Source organism: Ornithorhynchus anatinus, chromosome 2, assembly GCF_004115215.2.
Source record: "Ornithorhynchus anatinus isolate Pmale09 chromosome 2, mOrnAna1.pri.v4, whole genome shotgun sequence".
In the NCBI taxonomy this organism is placed as follows: Eukaryota; Metazoa; Chordata; class Mammalia; order Monotremata; family Ornithorhynchidae; genus Ornithorhynchus; species Ornithorhynchus anatinus.
The window spans coordinates 119,912,635-119,928,979 of NC_041729.1; the positions used below are offsets into that span (position 1 = coordinate 119,912,635).

Below are 16,345 nucleotides of genomic sequence, written 5' to 3' on the forward strand. Positions count from 1 at the left end.
TAAAGCAGAGAAGATAAGGACAAATATACACAGTACAACCAAAAATCAATTGAGTGCTGTGGTTAAAGGAGCAGAATTTCCAGCTCTTTTTGGCTCAGAATCCAAGGCATACCCATAGCCATAGCACCGGTACATCAGCTGCCACTCTTCCCAAGGTTTGGTTGAGGCCTCATGCTGTGGGTGCTCTTCTAATGTGGAGGAGAGCTGGTGCCGGCTCCTGGGGAGGTTGCGAGGCTGATCGGTCCATGGAGGTTCTCCTCAGTAGCTGAAAGCCAAGGCTTGTGTATACTGCAGCAGAACAGCAGACGGGAAGGAGAAAGGGCATTTATGGTCTCCGTCATGAGACTTTTTGAAGACTGTTGTTTCATCACCCTGTTTAGGGGTACCTGTGGCTTCAAATAGTGCTCTCCTACATTTAGCTCCTGGGAACACTGATTTTAGTGCTGCTGTATTAAATGCTGTGTATATACAAATACACTCCTGCACTCCCATTGGAATTAAAGAAGGTGGAACTCTTCACATTTCACAGGACACTTAACAGGTTTCTTACATAAGTGACGTTAGGGTTCTGTAGCACGTTGATTAGAAGCACTTGCCTAGAGTGTTTTACTCAGCCTAAGTATGTAGAACCTAAGTTTTAATTTGAGTATCCAACTAATTGTAATATTCTATATGCTTTCTTTTTTAGAATCCAAATCACAGTCTCTGCCACTTCATCAGGTACAACACAGAGTTTTAAATACCGAACAAAACGGTTTTAAAGATCACAACCAACCAAGGCATCCCTTTCGAAATGACATGAGGCAGCCAAGAAATGAAAAACCTCCTCGTTTCCAAAGGGACCTTCAGAATTCAAGACAAATGTTGGAAGCGGGTGGATTGCCGAGAAGTAGAGGCCCTGAAAGACAAAACTCTTTAGGACCTGGAGTATTGACAGATGAGAGAATCAGATGTGATAGACCTTATCCTAGAAATGACAGAGTTAAGGATCTTCCATATCCTACAACCTCTCAGCAGAATGATGGTGCTTTTAAAAAGAGAGATAACTCTATGCAAAACAGACTAGGAAAGAATCCATACTTAGAAGCAAAAGAAAACCCAATTCCTCAAGAAACTATAGACCTCAATAATCAAGCACGTGGAAAAAAGGAAAACCAAATGCCAAATCCCGATCATTTTTATGATAGGAAAGCACGGACAATGAGTAATGAAACTTTTAGTGTGGTCAAAAATGAGAAACATTTTAGTATGAATTCTGAATACCAGAATCCTATTAGAACTGAAGGTATTATGGGTGTACCAAATGGAGAAATAGAGGTGCTACAGAAAGGAAGACGAATGGGGCCTATTAAGCCAACTGGACCCATCATGCCTGCACCTTTTGATGATAAAATGCTGTATTATATTAGTGGGCCCAAGAGGAGATCTGGGCCAATAAAGCCAGAAAAAGTATTGGAATCTTCATTTCCTGCTGAATGTGGCACCATCTGGAAACCAGGAGATGAATGTTTCGCACTTTATTGGGAAGATAACAAGGTAAGTTGGCTAGAATTGCTATGCCTTCCACTGTTTCTTATGTACAGTGTGTTTAAAGATTTTACAGAGACAGGTCAAATAGGAGTTAAAAGTTTGGACTAATATCTTGGTAGAGTTTGGCTGGGCTCTAAGCCTTTGAGCCCTTTGCCATTGATTTGCTTTTGGGAAACAAGGAAACCACACTTGTCCACTTTCTCTCAGTGGATATTTAGAACAATATTAAGAAACTCTAGAGAAAAGAACATTCAGCATTTGGTACCAGAAGAGAAAACTCTTCAGTCATGGATCCTATAATCCAAGAATGTGGGAAAATGAAGCTAGATCTCATGTTCTTCCCCCCAAATATGCATGAAAGTTTTCTTAAAAGTGATTTTTCTGGAGAATAAATGCATATTTGTTAATGCTTATTAGGCATAATATTATACTGATTATATTAGTTTTAATCATTTCAGCAGTCACAAATTTATTTGCAGACTTATTTCGTATAGAGGCCTATACTAAGCTCTGAAGGTATTGCAAAGGAGTACGGGCAATCCAATAGAGGGAAGGCTTAGACAATATACACAAAAATGAAAATATGAGCAGTGTTGTTTGCATGACCAGAGCTTGAAAGACTTCTTTCAAAAAGTGGATTTTTGTATAAGTCAAGTGTTCAGTGATATATATCGAATCCCTTCTATATGTAGAACCCTAAACTAAGCTCTTGAGAGTGTACAACAAGCAAAACACTTGCTTTTCGCCCTCAAGGAAGTTACGGTTTGACCAGGGAAACAAACACAAATTCTTTCAAAAAAGAGGAAGCAGTAAGGGGGAACAAGGTTAAACTAGAAATGGCAATAATACAGAAGTGCTAATAAGGGAGAGTATTAAAAATGTGACCTGGTCTATTTAAAAGAGAAGGTAGTTCCAAGCAGAACTTTGAAGAAAGGAAAGAAAGTGGGTTGATAAAAAATAATGTGGGAAAATATTCCAGGGGCTTATGCAGGACACTACCTCAGGCACTTGAGACCACGGTCCCTCTCTCAAGCAAGTAACAGTGTAATGCAGCTTTGTTTTTACAAAATCCTTCAAAGTGGAAAAATTTTATGAGGGGAACAGTGACAGACCAGTGTATACAAATTGAGGTGCAGCAGAAGAAAGCAGTAAGGTATAGGGGAGCTAAATCAGAAGTTTTAATTTAATGTGAATGATGGTCAGAAAGCTGGCAACCACCATGTGTGGTAGCCTTAGTGTAGTCATTCAACACTATTTTAAATTCTACTGGTTCTTCCTCACAGTGCCTCCTGAATGCAGTATTTCCCCTCCACCCAAAAAACTACCATTCTAGTGCAAGCTCTGTTCATATCATTGCTAGACTGATATATCAGCCTCTTCACTCATCTCCCTGGCTTCAGTCTCTCCTTATTCTGATCTATATTACATTCTAGCTCACAGATCATTATCTCTGGAAGCATCTCTCAACACCCATATCTCCACTTAACCCTTCACCATGTCTTTCCGCATTAAATAAAAATTCTTCACACTTGATCTCAAGATCTTCACCAACTTGTCCCACCTAACCAATTTCTCTTCACCCATTGTTCTCCAACTCTCTCTTTGTTTCCCCTAAGCTAACTTTCTATCAATTGTTTAGTCATAGATAATATTTATTGAGTGTGTAGAGCACTGTACTAAGTACTTGGGGAATACAGTTGAGTAGGTTGGCACTTCCTTTACTCTCAAGGAGCTTACATTTTAGCAGAGAAAACTAAAATAAACTACCAGTAGAGAAGAAACAGAATATAAGGTGATATTCATAAGGGCTTTAGAGAAGCTGAGGGGCTGTATATCAAAGACATAGGGGCCAGGGGCTGACAGTCCATAGGTGACTGGAAGAGAAAATATGGAAATAAGAGAGTAGTTATGGAAGGTTTCCAGGAAGAGATATGATTTTAGTAGGCTTTTAAGCTAGGAAGATGATATGAAGAAGGAAGCAATTCCAGGCAGAAGGGAGGGCATGAGTTAGGGATCAGAGGCAAGATCAAGAGGCCTTGGCATGGTAGCGTTAATGTTGGAGAAGCAGAGTGGCTGGGTTGTAGTGGGAGAGGAGCGAGAGAGCTGACTGTGTGCTTTAAAGCTGAAGGTGAAGTGTTTCTGATGATGTGATGATAGGTGGGCAGCCGTCAGAGATAGCTGAGGAGTGGAGAGGTGTGTCTCTTGTGTGACTTTAGGCAAGTCACTTCACTTCTCTGTGCCTTAGTTCCCTTATCTGCAAAATGGAGATTCAATACCTGTTCTCCCTCCTACTTAGATTATGAGTCCTTGTGGGACCTGGCGATATTGTATCTTCCCCAGCACTTAGTACAGTGCTTGGTACATAATAAGCGCTTAATGGATATTATTATTATATAGTTGCACAGAAAATTTTTAGATCTGAGGCAGCAGAGTGAAGTATGGACTGGAGAGGCAAGAGGCAGGGAAGGCAGCAATGAGGCAATAGTTGAGTTGGGACATGACAGTGCTTGGTTAACAGGAAAAGTTAAATTTGAGGATTCAACAGGACAGCCAAGTGGAGTTGTCCTAAAACGAGAGAGGTAGTGGCTGAAATGGAAGATTCGGTAAAAGGATTCATTTTATGAGATGAAGACAGTTGATGAAGAGTGTTGAAGCTCTTTGTGAGGAGTTTTTGCTTGATTCTGGGAGAAATGGAAAGTTTTGGATATTTGGAGGAATAGAGCTATGTGGGCAGGCTGATGATTGAAGGTAGAGGTAGTAGCAACTCAAGTAGTAATAATAGTATTTGTAGTATAAATTGAAGAGGTGAGAGACTGAAGACAGGAAGACCAGTGAAGAGGGCTGACACAGTATTCGAACCATGAGCTTGGACCAGTTTGTTAGCTGTTTGGGTAGAGACAAAGGGGTTGTTCCAGAAAGATTGTGAAGAATCATGAGGAATGGGCAAGAAAAGATTTCTCCACATAGATATTTTGGATACTGAACTTAAATTCTTATCAGATCACTTGAAATATATCATCTGCAACCTGGAAGACAAAAATCTCTTAAACTGATTTCATAAGTGTCTTCATAAATGGTTGTATTTTCCAAAAATGCTACTACAGTACTTTTTGAGGTCATGGATATTGGAACTGTGGAATTCTCCAGAAGAGGGATGAAAAGAAAGAACAAAAGACTCGGTTGATCATTGACGGACATCTATAATTGGAGGACATCAATAAGAAGAGTTAGAGAAGGAGGCAGAGAGATGGGAAGAGAATCAGTATAGAACTTTTCTTTAAGTCATGAAAGCAAAAAAAGGCAAAAAGTTATTGAGTGTAGAGAGGAAATTTGAATTGTAGCATCATTTTATGTATTTTTCAATTTTTGGAGATTTAATTATTTAATTCTGTATTATTGTAGTCATATTGATTATCTGGCTAGGAGAGAATATACCCTTTTTAGGAACATGGTAAAATTTGATACCTTACTCATTTCATTGGTATTGAATTTAGTAAATTGCAATATCCCTGTACTATTTTCACTTTTATTTCCTTTTTCACTTTTATATTTCAGTATAAATTAAAGACAGTATTGTCATAAACTAAAGTGAAATTATTTATGTAATTTAGCTTTAGTAATGCCATACTTAGTATATTATAGTTAATCATGATTCACTGAATAAGGAATTATATAATTTCATAGCTCTAATTTACTTTTAGGTGATTATATTTCTTTTCCCACTTTTAGTATGTGTAGTAATAGAGTGTTAGTAGTAGTGTTTGAGGGCCCATTAGACACTTGGTAAATACAGAATTAAGATGTGACACATTTCCTGCACACATGTAGTTTACACTCTAATTTGGGAGTCAAGCATATTAATATGATTTTAAACATTTATTGCTACAGACTTCAGAGCGGAACAATTTTGCAGTTATTAATCACTATACTCCCTAACCGTAAACATTGGGTTCTCTTAAGTAATGATTTCTCTTGTTCCCTTCTTTTACAGCCCTATCCATTCCATGATAATGGAATGCAAGACTTAAAAGTAAACTCCTGTGAGCAAAGGCCCTGTACCAGCTCAGAGAAATAATACACAAGGACTGTAGAGGGAGGGGACAATAGAGGCAGCAGGGCCTAGTAGAAAGAGCTTGGGCCTGTGATCAGGAGACCCAGGTTCTAGCCCAGATTTTCATGGGCTGGTTGGTGAGCTTGGGAATCACTTAACAACTTTAGGCCTCCATTTCCTCTCTGTCTGATGGACAGAGATAGATTCATTCATTTCATTCAATAGTATTTATTGAGCGCTTACTATGTGCAGAGCACTGCACTAAGCGCTTGGAATGTACGGTTCGGCAACACAGGCAATCCCTGCCCAATGATGGGCTCATATTCTAATCAGGATTGTGTGCCCTCCATGGTCAGAAACTGTGCCTGATGTATGTTGATATCTATCCCAGCACATAGCACACAGTAAGTGCTTAATAAATGCCATAATTATAATTAGATATGGTCCCTGGCAACTAGGGTTTATAGTATAAGAATAATTGGGAGAGAAGAGTTGGATGCCGCCACATGAGGTAAAACAGTAGAAATATAAAACCAATATAAAAGACAAGGGTAACAGTGAGTGCAGCAAGAGCTATATAGGAGAGTTTTAGACCTCTTGCCTTCCAGCCTCCACAGCAGTCCCAGCCATAGGGTTTGTTGGGATGAGGCTTGTTCATAATCTTCAGTTTGATGAACATTCTAGGGCAGCCAACCTTTTTAGTCATTTCCTAGTTACAGTCATTTGCTTTGCCCCCGGAGCTTTTGGATCATCCTGGCAACTGTAACTAGCCTGCCTCATCCCTTAGGCCCAGAGCTGGAGTTATGTCAGTTCCACCTTTTGCCCCTTCAGCCTTGCTGCAGGGTTTCTCTCACTCTCTATGCCACATCATCTTTTCCTCCTCCAAGGTTGCTGCCGTAGGAGCATCTCAGCTTCTCCAGATTCTGGGACTAGGCTAGGCCAGGACTTTCCTCTTCAGTTCTTGAACCTCATAAGAATGAGCTTTTCACATGTAACACTCATAGATCACCTGGGCAACTGGGAACTCTCTGTAATGAAACAGAAGTTAGAGTTCTAGAGCAATGGTGGTGGCTGGTTAAGCTATACTAGATTAGACAGTCACCATGTTACTTCTCAACCCGTTGCTCCCAGCCACTACTGCTATTATCAGGTAAGTGGTGGTGGCTTTGGAGCCTTAAGCTCTGCTTCATCTATGGCTGACTGGACAGACCAAGGGTAGGCGAAACTAGCTTATGCCAAGGCCCAGAGTGGGCAAGAGGAAACACTGTGGTGCGGGGGGGAAGGAGGGGAGGAGGAGGATGATATAGTGGAACTTGTCTATTTTACATTGATGGAATCACAGAGCTTTATGCAAGTGCTTTCATTCATCAGCAATTAATGCTTATCCACAAATATATTTTTGCCCCTTTGTAATATTGGTTTTATCATTGTAATGCAGCTTTTGAAAATATCCAGTAGATGATCACTTCAGCACTCGGTGACCAAACAGCTTATGAGCATCCTGTTAGACAGTGATAGTCAATAAGGTACCCCAATCAATCAATCTATCAATCAGTCAATCATATTTAATGTTAGGGAGGTTGAAACATCTAAAGTCATCTGTGTTGGTATTTCAGTGGTGAGTCCTAAACTGATTGATAGTTGTGATAGGGTCATATGTACAGAAAATCCCAAGTATAGTGTTTCCATTTTAGGGGGAGGAGTAGCATTTTAAACATTCACTGATATCCTGACCCCTCTCTCTCTTTGCAATTTTTTATCACTTCCTGCCTCCAGAGTAGTTGTACTTGGACTTCACCACTGCCTCCTGAAGTTCAACATGTCCCAAACTGAACTACTCATCTTCCCTCCTAACTCCTCTCTTCCCTTTGTTTCCATCACTATTGACATACCTCCATCCTTCCCATCTCAATCCTCACTCTCTCTTCCAGCACCTAAATTCATTCTGTCACCAACCTATAGATGCTTCCACAAAATCTACAGAATCTGCCCTTTCATCTCCTTCCAACTGCCATTATGCTGCTCCAGGTACTTGTACAGGTTCATGTACATATCCTGATTCAAGTACTGCATTCACTTCCTCATACCTCTGTCTTCCTTCAGTCTCTCGTCACTCCAGGCCCAAATTAACTCTGCCCCTATGGTTTCTTAAAAGACTTAAAAAATTTCCAGTGGTTGCCCATCAGGCAGAAACATCTGACCATTGACTTTAAGTCAATCAGTTAATAATAATAATAAAAAATATTTAATAAACATATATTATATGTGAAGCACTGTGTAAAGGTCTAGGATAGATTCAGGATAATTAGGTACAGAATAGTTAGGATATGGTTCCAGTGGGTTCACTTTAAAAGGGAGAGAGAATCAGTATTTTGTCCTCATTTTACTTATGAGGAAACTGAAAAACAGAGAAGTTAAGTAGGATCCTTGAGCCTCATAAGCCCAGGGTCACTTAGCAGGCGAGTGGCAGAGCCTGAGTTAGAACTCAATTCTCCTGACTCCCAGGAAATGCCATGTTGCTTCTACCAGCCCATACTGCTTTTCGTACTGTATTCTCCCTGCCATGTCCTCTTCTTTCAGTCAATCATATTTATTGAGCACTTTCTGTGTGCAGGGCACTTTACTAAGCGCTTGGGAGAGTACAGCACAACAATATAACAGAAACATTCCCTGCCCAGTGATCTGCTCTCCCATTATAACCTAGCTCTCACACTTAGTTCCCCTCATGCCATCCTATTCATTATGCCTCATTCTCATCTCTCTCAACCCCTCCCTTCTGCCTGAAACTTCTTCCCCCTTCACATTTGGCAAATCACTGTTCTGCTCATCTTCAAGTCCATTTTGAAGTCACATCTACTTTAGGAGACCTTCACTAATTACTTTCTCATCCACAACCAATTTTCCCATCAGTCACTTCAGCACTTCAGCATCAGTGGCTATTCTCACCCCCATTGCTCTTATGTGTCTTTTCACTATTTATCCTTCTTAGCTGTAGTTTATTTTATTGTCTGTCTACCCCTCTATGTGTAAGCTCCGTGAGGATCATGTCGACTAACTACTGTTTTCCATGTGCTTAGCTCAGTGGTCTGCACAGAGTCAGTGCTAAATAAAAACTACTGATGGATTGGAACAAGAAATTGCCTGAGATTGCAGATTTTTTTCATGCTTCCATGCAGAGGGTATATCTCTCCACAAGCTGTTCTTCAGTGGGAAGTCTTATTTAGTCTATTTGTGAAATGTGATTGAGATTTGTGAAAAAATGCAATGTATCCAAGCAGAGAACATTCCCCTCCCTCGCCACCCCCACCCCTGGGAAACAGGACCATTTGTGGTCCACTGTGTGACAAATGAGTCAGAGGGAAGATTATTTCTGCCTAATAGGAACTCTGAACCAGTCCAAGTGAGGGAGATTGGGGGTTGACTCTTCTGGTTCTCCTTGGATTGCATTTGTAAAATAAAGGCACAGTATCTCACAGGTTACTATGTCATTTGCATACCTTAGTTTTTTTAAATCCCTGGCTAAAATATATAAATGCAAATGTCATTGCATTTCACTAAATAGAAATGAGACATAGAAAATAAATAGGTTAGGTGTCTGTTCCCTTTCAATCCATGGAAGATGGCAAGGGGGTTCCCTAAAGCTCATGCTTGATAGATTTATATGGTATAGGTGTTTATGCCCCAAGTAATATACCTGTACTTCCATCAACTTCTCTGCAAAGAATACTTGACAATTTGATTTAATAGATGTCATTTATGGCACGTTTTTGGACATCAGTGAGCCTTCAATTCTACTTGGTTCTATGTTTATTACTCCATGTTTTTCTGATTGTAAGTCATTGTATCATGTTAATTATTTTAATAATTTTATAAGCAGAGAAGTATTTATCACAGCTTTTGAAGGCTGCATCCAGATGTGTTATTTAGAATTAGGGGTACTTTTAGAAATAAATCTCACCAGTTTTTGAATCAGGGTAATACTTGGGAACTCTCTTAACATGATTTGCCTTTAAATTTTCTCTCTAAAGAAGGGCCATAACTTAACCTTCTATGAAGAATTTTATAATCACTTTGAAAGGAATATACTATGAAAGATTGGCTTTTTGGTCTGAACAGTCTTGGTGATACTGGAGAATTTTACATCAGCCACTTTTAAGAGATGAAGAGATTTCAGTGACAAGCATATGGGCTTTCCTGCCTGTCTTTTGGTAATAGCCATCTTAAGAGTAGCTTTGTAATCTTGCTGGGAAGTCCTCAATCCTGTAATTATTGTTAGGTGTAAGAATCTTGTTTTGAATTAATTCATAAATTTATAACTTTTTAGTATTTACTCTAGATTTTAATTTGCAGTAATCTTCAAATATATGTTTTCAGTGTTCACACAGATATAGCAATTGCCTAGCATCTCATGCTATCTTTATTAACATTCTTAACATGGTTTGAATGTTATGACATTAATTTTGGGAGGAATATACTTCAATTATAACATTGCTTAGTTGTTGTCACCCATAATAAAAGTCAAGTAAAGCATACCACTTTTTTCATATATGTGGCAACCATTTTTGTTTACAGTGTGAGTAAATGGAAGCATTGCCAAAACATTCTATTCCTTGTACTTCTACTGATTATGATTATGATTCCATTATTATTCTAATTCTATGATTATCCATTTGGATTATATGTTTATGATTATCAATCATGATTATATGATTATTGTGATTCTAGATTATTATTATGATTCTATCTTCATCCTGAGTCAAAAACATCCCACGACTATTTGTGGAATGTCTAGCAGTAGCAGGAAAACTCTTTGGTATTAAGTTTGATGTTTTCTATATTCTCTGATTTAAATCTTCACAACCATTACTGTTATGATAAACTGCAGATCTAGAATTATTTAACACTTATTTAGTGTATCTCCTTGTTGTGTGTTTTTACAGTCTTTTATCTGGTGAATAAAATATTCCCGGAGTGAACTCTCCCAGTAAGAGTAATGGGGCGATTAGATTTGCTAGCATCATTTTACCTGAAGTCATGTATTTCAAGTGGGCAGGTTCAAGGTTTGCATAGGGTCTGATTGCTAATTAAATGTATTAGTTTTTTACGGTTGGTGCTCTCCTTATTTTGAATGTGGATGTCTAGGGTAATTGTGCAGTATGACAAGTAGAAGTATTGCCAAATCCTAAATGTGATTCATATTTTATTGTTTGAAACCTTATGGTAATCACAGTCCATGTGATTTTCTTCAGAAACTAAGATACTGAACTTTTATCTCTCCCTCCTCTTCAGTGCACTGTCTTGCCCTCTTCTTTTCTGAGAGCAATGAAAGAAAAGTCTGGCAGGAGATTATAGCTCAACCTCCGTGAGCCATAGTCTTCTGGCCTGCAAAGGAGAGCCCGGAAGACAAGGCACAAGGTTGAGCACATCCACACAACCTCTTAAAACGTGCATACTGACTTGGCTGTTTGGCTTGGAAACAAGAGCATTGGTGGTTATGGGAGGGTAGTATAGGACCAAGCAGCAACAACAGAACCAATCTGGAGCCCCTTTTTCTGGAAGCTGTAAAAGTAATGCTGGCAGTACTTCTTGGTGCATTGTGGCAACTAATTCCTGCTGGTTATAGCTTCAGCTTACTGGTATGGAAGTTGCCCAGGCTAGGTCTGAGGTTGTTTATGCTTTAAAGTTGCCACCAGCTACCATGCTGAGTTTAAATTAAGGGTAATGAGGAATTGAGGTTTAAGGTCGGTATTACCTTCCCATGTCTTAATCCATTCTTTGATATGTGCAATGTATATGTACTTTTTAGTCCTGAAAACTCTCATTTCTGTCCTATTTCTCAGTTTCTCAGGACCAAATTCTGCCTTGAACTTTAAAATATGATCTTATTCAGATTCAGGTGTATGAAATGCCCATCTCTTCTTCTCTACCTCAGAGGTTGTGTTTCTGATAAAAAAAACCCATGTCTTATCCTCTTCTAACCTCTGTCAATTAGAAACGAATGGATTTTGGGCTCTAGAGAGTCATATTTTAAATAATGTTCCTGAAATTAAAGCTGATTCAGTAATTGGAAATGTATTAGGAAAGATGTAGTCCCCTCATCCTAGAAAACAGGTTAGACCTTGTGGATTTGCCCCTTTTCCTATCTAGCCCACCTAGAATTTGCTCTTGAGTCTTGTTTCCCCAACACTCCTCCCCACTTGCCATTCTGTGTTCTCTTAATTTTCATTTTGGTGGAGGGATAATGAGGGTTCTGTGAAACAACAGGAGTCCTCTGGATTTCATTCAATGTGTTTCTGTGATATATGCTGCATCTTTTGTTTCCTTTTTTGGTCAGTGTGTTCTTCATTTCTGCCATAGTGTTCAGATGTTATTCAAGCTGAAAGTAATGCAAAAGGAACATTTTTTACTTTAAGACAGTGAAGATGTCACTATAACCTCATGTAAAATTCACAGGCCTCATAATAAATTGAGCAGAGAAAACATTTAAGGGTTTTATTTTAGAGTATTTTCCACTGATATACTGCCATAGTTTTTGTAATCCCCCTTTGATAAAGATTTTGAGGCTGTTGATATCAACTTTCACAACTTCAGCAAGTAGAATAGAACATTAAAAAAAAACTTATTCTCAGATTTCTTTTTTTCCTTATTCATTTGCTGGTAATTTATTGGAAAGACTCTCTGGCCTGGAAACAAGTCTAGTAATCATTTCAACAGTGGCAAGTAAACCTTTACTCCTTTATGTTGAACTATTGAAATTGCTCATGGAAAAGTCAAAGAATTCAGTGTAATTCATATTTCTAAGCCACCCTTTTTACTGCCATGACTAGATTTTCTGAAGCCAGTTGCTGGATAGAGGGTGGGGCCTAAAGGTCCAAATATAGGTGGGGAAAGAGAAAATGCAGTGATTGGAAAGCACATAGGAAAGACCAACAAGTCCAGATGGGCCCAGCAGACATAAATGTGGATAAACTCACTCGGGTTCACTGAGTACAGTCACAGAGATACCAACTTAGATGCATGGACCCAGCCATACCAACACATGCATACAGATTTGCCAGCGAGCACTGGTTTTCACTTAGTGCTTGGGATAGAACACCTATCTTCTGACAGCACATTTTTATCTAGATATAATTCTATAATATATAGAAGAACTGATTGTGTGCATTTTACAATGCCAGTTTTCCTTAACTCGTGAAAGATTAAATGTATATGCAGTCGTCTAGGCAAATGCAATCTATCAGTCGCATTGCAGAGCACCATATTAAGTGATTGGGAGAGTATAGTATAAGAAAGCTCTTGGGAGAGTACAATATTACAGAGTGGGTAGACACGTTTCCTGTGGCCGTCCTTGCTAACTTCCCAGAAGTCTCACCACAACTGTCCTGTGTGGACTTCACAGACAGACTTTTTATGAGAAACCGTGGAAGCACAAAGCCCAGGACATGCTGCTTTGACTCACCAAGCTCCCATAGTTCCATCACTCCACTGCCTGGATGATAGCGGAACTCTCTTTGGTGCAACCGTTTCTCTGTCACATATGTAAGGGGACTTCCTTCCTCTCTCTCTCCTCTTTCCTTTTTTTCCCTTTCTCTTCCTTTCTTGCTCTTTTCTGATTCCTCTCTTTCTTTACCTTCCCCCTCCTCCTCTACCCTTCTTTTTTTGACCCTTCTAATAATAACAGATTGCAAAATTGTAGGCTCCTGGCTAGAGTGTTACTAGAGCCATAGATTGTAAAATCCTTGTCTCTGTTTTACTCTCCCAAGAACATAGGACAGGGCCTTGCACCCAGTAGTCTCTTAATAAATGCCCCTGCTTGTCTATTGATTTTTACTTCCTTCAATCTCTTATGAATAGATAGCTGACTCCTGGACACTGGATATGATACCTGATATAAAAATTGGATTTCTGTGGCAAATTTAAAGTTTATTGTGTTCTTTCAAAGGGAATGTTAGTTATTAGGAAAAGTTAAAAACGAAAGAAAGCTCAATTCAGGTTAAATGGCTCCATGGTCAGTTATGGGAGGAAAGAGTTGGTATCCCCAAACATCCCAAAACATAATAAATACTCTTTGGACAACAGGCCAGAAGGCATCATACTACTACTCCCAAAATTGTTTTTACATATACAGAACACAAAAATGAATCTATTATTGTCCCTACGCGGTTCGGCATTTCTTATGTGTTTCTGCTTCCCTGCTTATCTACTTCATTTCCAATTTAGAAGGGGAGTGGGGTGGAGAGAAGGGGCACTTAGCCTATTTTGATCTCTTCAGGTTTCTGTTATCCCTAGCTCAAGAAATTTGATCATAATGAAAATGACAAGGATCTTTATATTTCATCCCCTTTCTCTCCATTTTTAGTAGGAATGTATTTTTAAGATATTAGTTCCAACTCGCTATTTGCTTGCTAAATGAGCGTTTTCCTTAGACTTTTCCATCTCATCTCCCAACACTGACATTCTAGAACTGAGTACTGTAAGTTCCTACTATGTTAGGTGTTGTAGAGCTTTGATTTTTCCAGATTCCACACACCTGGTTCCAGCTGCATGAACTTCAGTGCTATTTCTCTTTCTTCCTCCTTACCCTTTGGTTCTCAGAAGTTATTAAACATTCTTGCCAAAAGTTACCTGGATTTTCTCAGAAACTAAATTGGAGCATTGGCAGTGGCTATGGAATGGATGGTGAAGAAGTTTATGTCTTCTAACATAACAGTCCTCAATATTGTACTTTGTTCCAAATCTTTTAGAGATGGAAGCTCCTACTCCACTTGTGTTGCCCGTGTTAATTGGGTGCTCGTATCTATGTTACATGTACAAGTGCATACTCACAGTTCTGAGCATTTAATGTCCATTGAAATATCCCCTATAGATGACATTTTGTTGAAAAGCAGAGGAGCAACATTCCTAAAATTTTATCTTTTTTTTTCTCTCCTTAGTTTTACCGGGCAGAAATCGAAGCCCTTCATTCTTCTGGTATGACTGCGGTTGTTAAATTCTGTGATTATGGAAACTATGAAGAGGTGCTACTAAGTAACATCAGGCCCATTCAAGCGGAGGCATGGGTACGTGATCACAAATTCTGTACAAAGACATAAGCTACTTTGAAGAACATATATAGCTGTTAAAGATTAGTCATAGCCATACAAAAGTGCAATACCGAAGCACTACATGGAAGATTACCTTACATTTGCTTAAAACTGGTTATTCCTTCCAATTTAGTTAATGAAACAAGTACATTGAAAAATAGTAAAAAATTGATGAATACTGTGGAATTATTTTTATGTTAATAAAATTAAATTGTTTTGAAAATAGGCCCCCTTTATTTACATGTCAACCAAAATACAATTTGTGTATGAAAAATGGCTTTTATGCATACATTTTGTTCTACTCCAGGCTGTTATTTTAAGCTTAATTGAATTATCCCCAGCATCTGTCAAATTGAAATTTCTGATTATACTTGTATATTGTACTTTATTTTAGCAACATGTAAAAATGAGAAAACATGATTTTCAAATATGCCGATAAAATTCCAATTGCTTTTATTCTCAGTGAATGGGTAGGTGCTAATAGTGTCATGTTTGTTTAGTAATAATTTTATCCATTATTTCTACAACGGAACTGACCTGTATGATTTGGGAAGTTGTCTTAAAAGAATCCAAATTTCTTGGTCTAGGGGAGTCCAATTTTATAATGGCTTTATGTGGACTTTATGTGCCCACTTTTACATACATATATAAACATCTTCAGTTACATTTAAGTAAAAACAAGGTATATTGAGATAAAGTTTGGCTTTACTCCATTACGACCTGGCCATTTACAAAATCATACATAAACTGTTCAGATTTGACTTATTGTTTCCCTTTCTGAGTGTGGGGAACTCTTGATGCATTCATGAGAGCTCTACAGCCTGTTAGTACTTGTTTATTACTTTTATTTTAGACATCACAACATATGACAATAAGGTGCATTCTCAGAAAAACACTTTTTTCACACATCCATTTTTTTCTCATGAGCTATGACTTTTATTTGTTTTTGCGTGGGACCATTGGGGGAGGAAAGGGTTTGCAGTTTTCAGCCACTTACCTTTCTCCCTTATCTCCCCAAGCCCACACTTCGATTTGTTGGGTAACAGTCCTTACAAAACTCCAGTAACCCATTTCCCTCCACCCTGTCTCACAGCTTTACTTTACTTGTAAATTAAGACCCTTTTACCATCTTCTTCTCGGTTACAGTGATAGGTTTCTTCCAAGCTTTTGAAAAATATCACAATATCAGTTGTGATTTATGAAATTTTATCATTTCTCTGAGAAAACGCATGAAAATATACTTATCTGTGTTCTAGTATGTACTCTTACCTTCATTCCTTTTCATCTGAAGCTTTGTAATTGTCATTTGTTCTGGGTTTTACTGGAGAAATTAACCTATTTAGCAAACATGTCTACTTATTCGTCTTTCATTACATAAAGGAAGACTGTTAGGTACTGAGCACCAGTTTTTCCAGGGCCTAAGTCACTCCTTGAACTGCATTAAATCACTTTGAGAGTAGCAGCTTCTCACTTAGATCAGCTGAGCTCCTAGTTAGTGAATCATTACTGTTTCTCCACAGTGAAATGCTTCACTAAACAATGCTGAAATCGTGCAAAGGAACTGATGCTCCTTATAAAGTAGCTAATTAACTACCAAAGGATAATTTTAGACACCGGGAGAACTGGGCATTCATATTTTTATTGCCGCACAATAAAGGCCCCCTAGTTCATTGTCCCCTTT

The 16,345-nt window shown here is 38.6% G+C and overlaps 1 protein-coding gene across 3 annotated transcripts in view; it reads left to right on the forward strand.

Annotated features, from left to right (window-relative positions):
• TDRD3 (tudor domain containing 3) overlaps positions 1-16,345 on the forward strand; it is a 207,916-nt gene that overhangs the window by 141,495 nt on the left and 50,076 nt on the right. For all 3 annotated transcript variants that reach the window (XR_005659787.1, XM_029057160.2, XM_029057163.2), the window contains exons 11-12: positions 689-1,536; positions 14,515-14,640. Coding sequence is in view for 2 of the 3 variants with exons in the window: in XM_029057160.2 (XP_028912993.1) it covers positions 689-1,536; positions 14,515-14,640 (974 nt within the window). In the remaining variant the exon portion in view is untranslated. The remainder of the gene's footprint in view (positions 1-688; positions 1,537-14,514; positions 14,641-16,345) is intronic.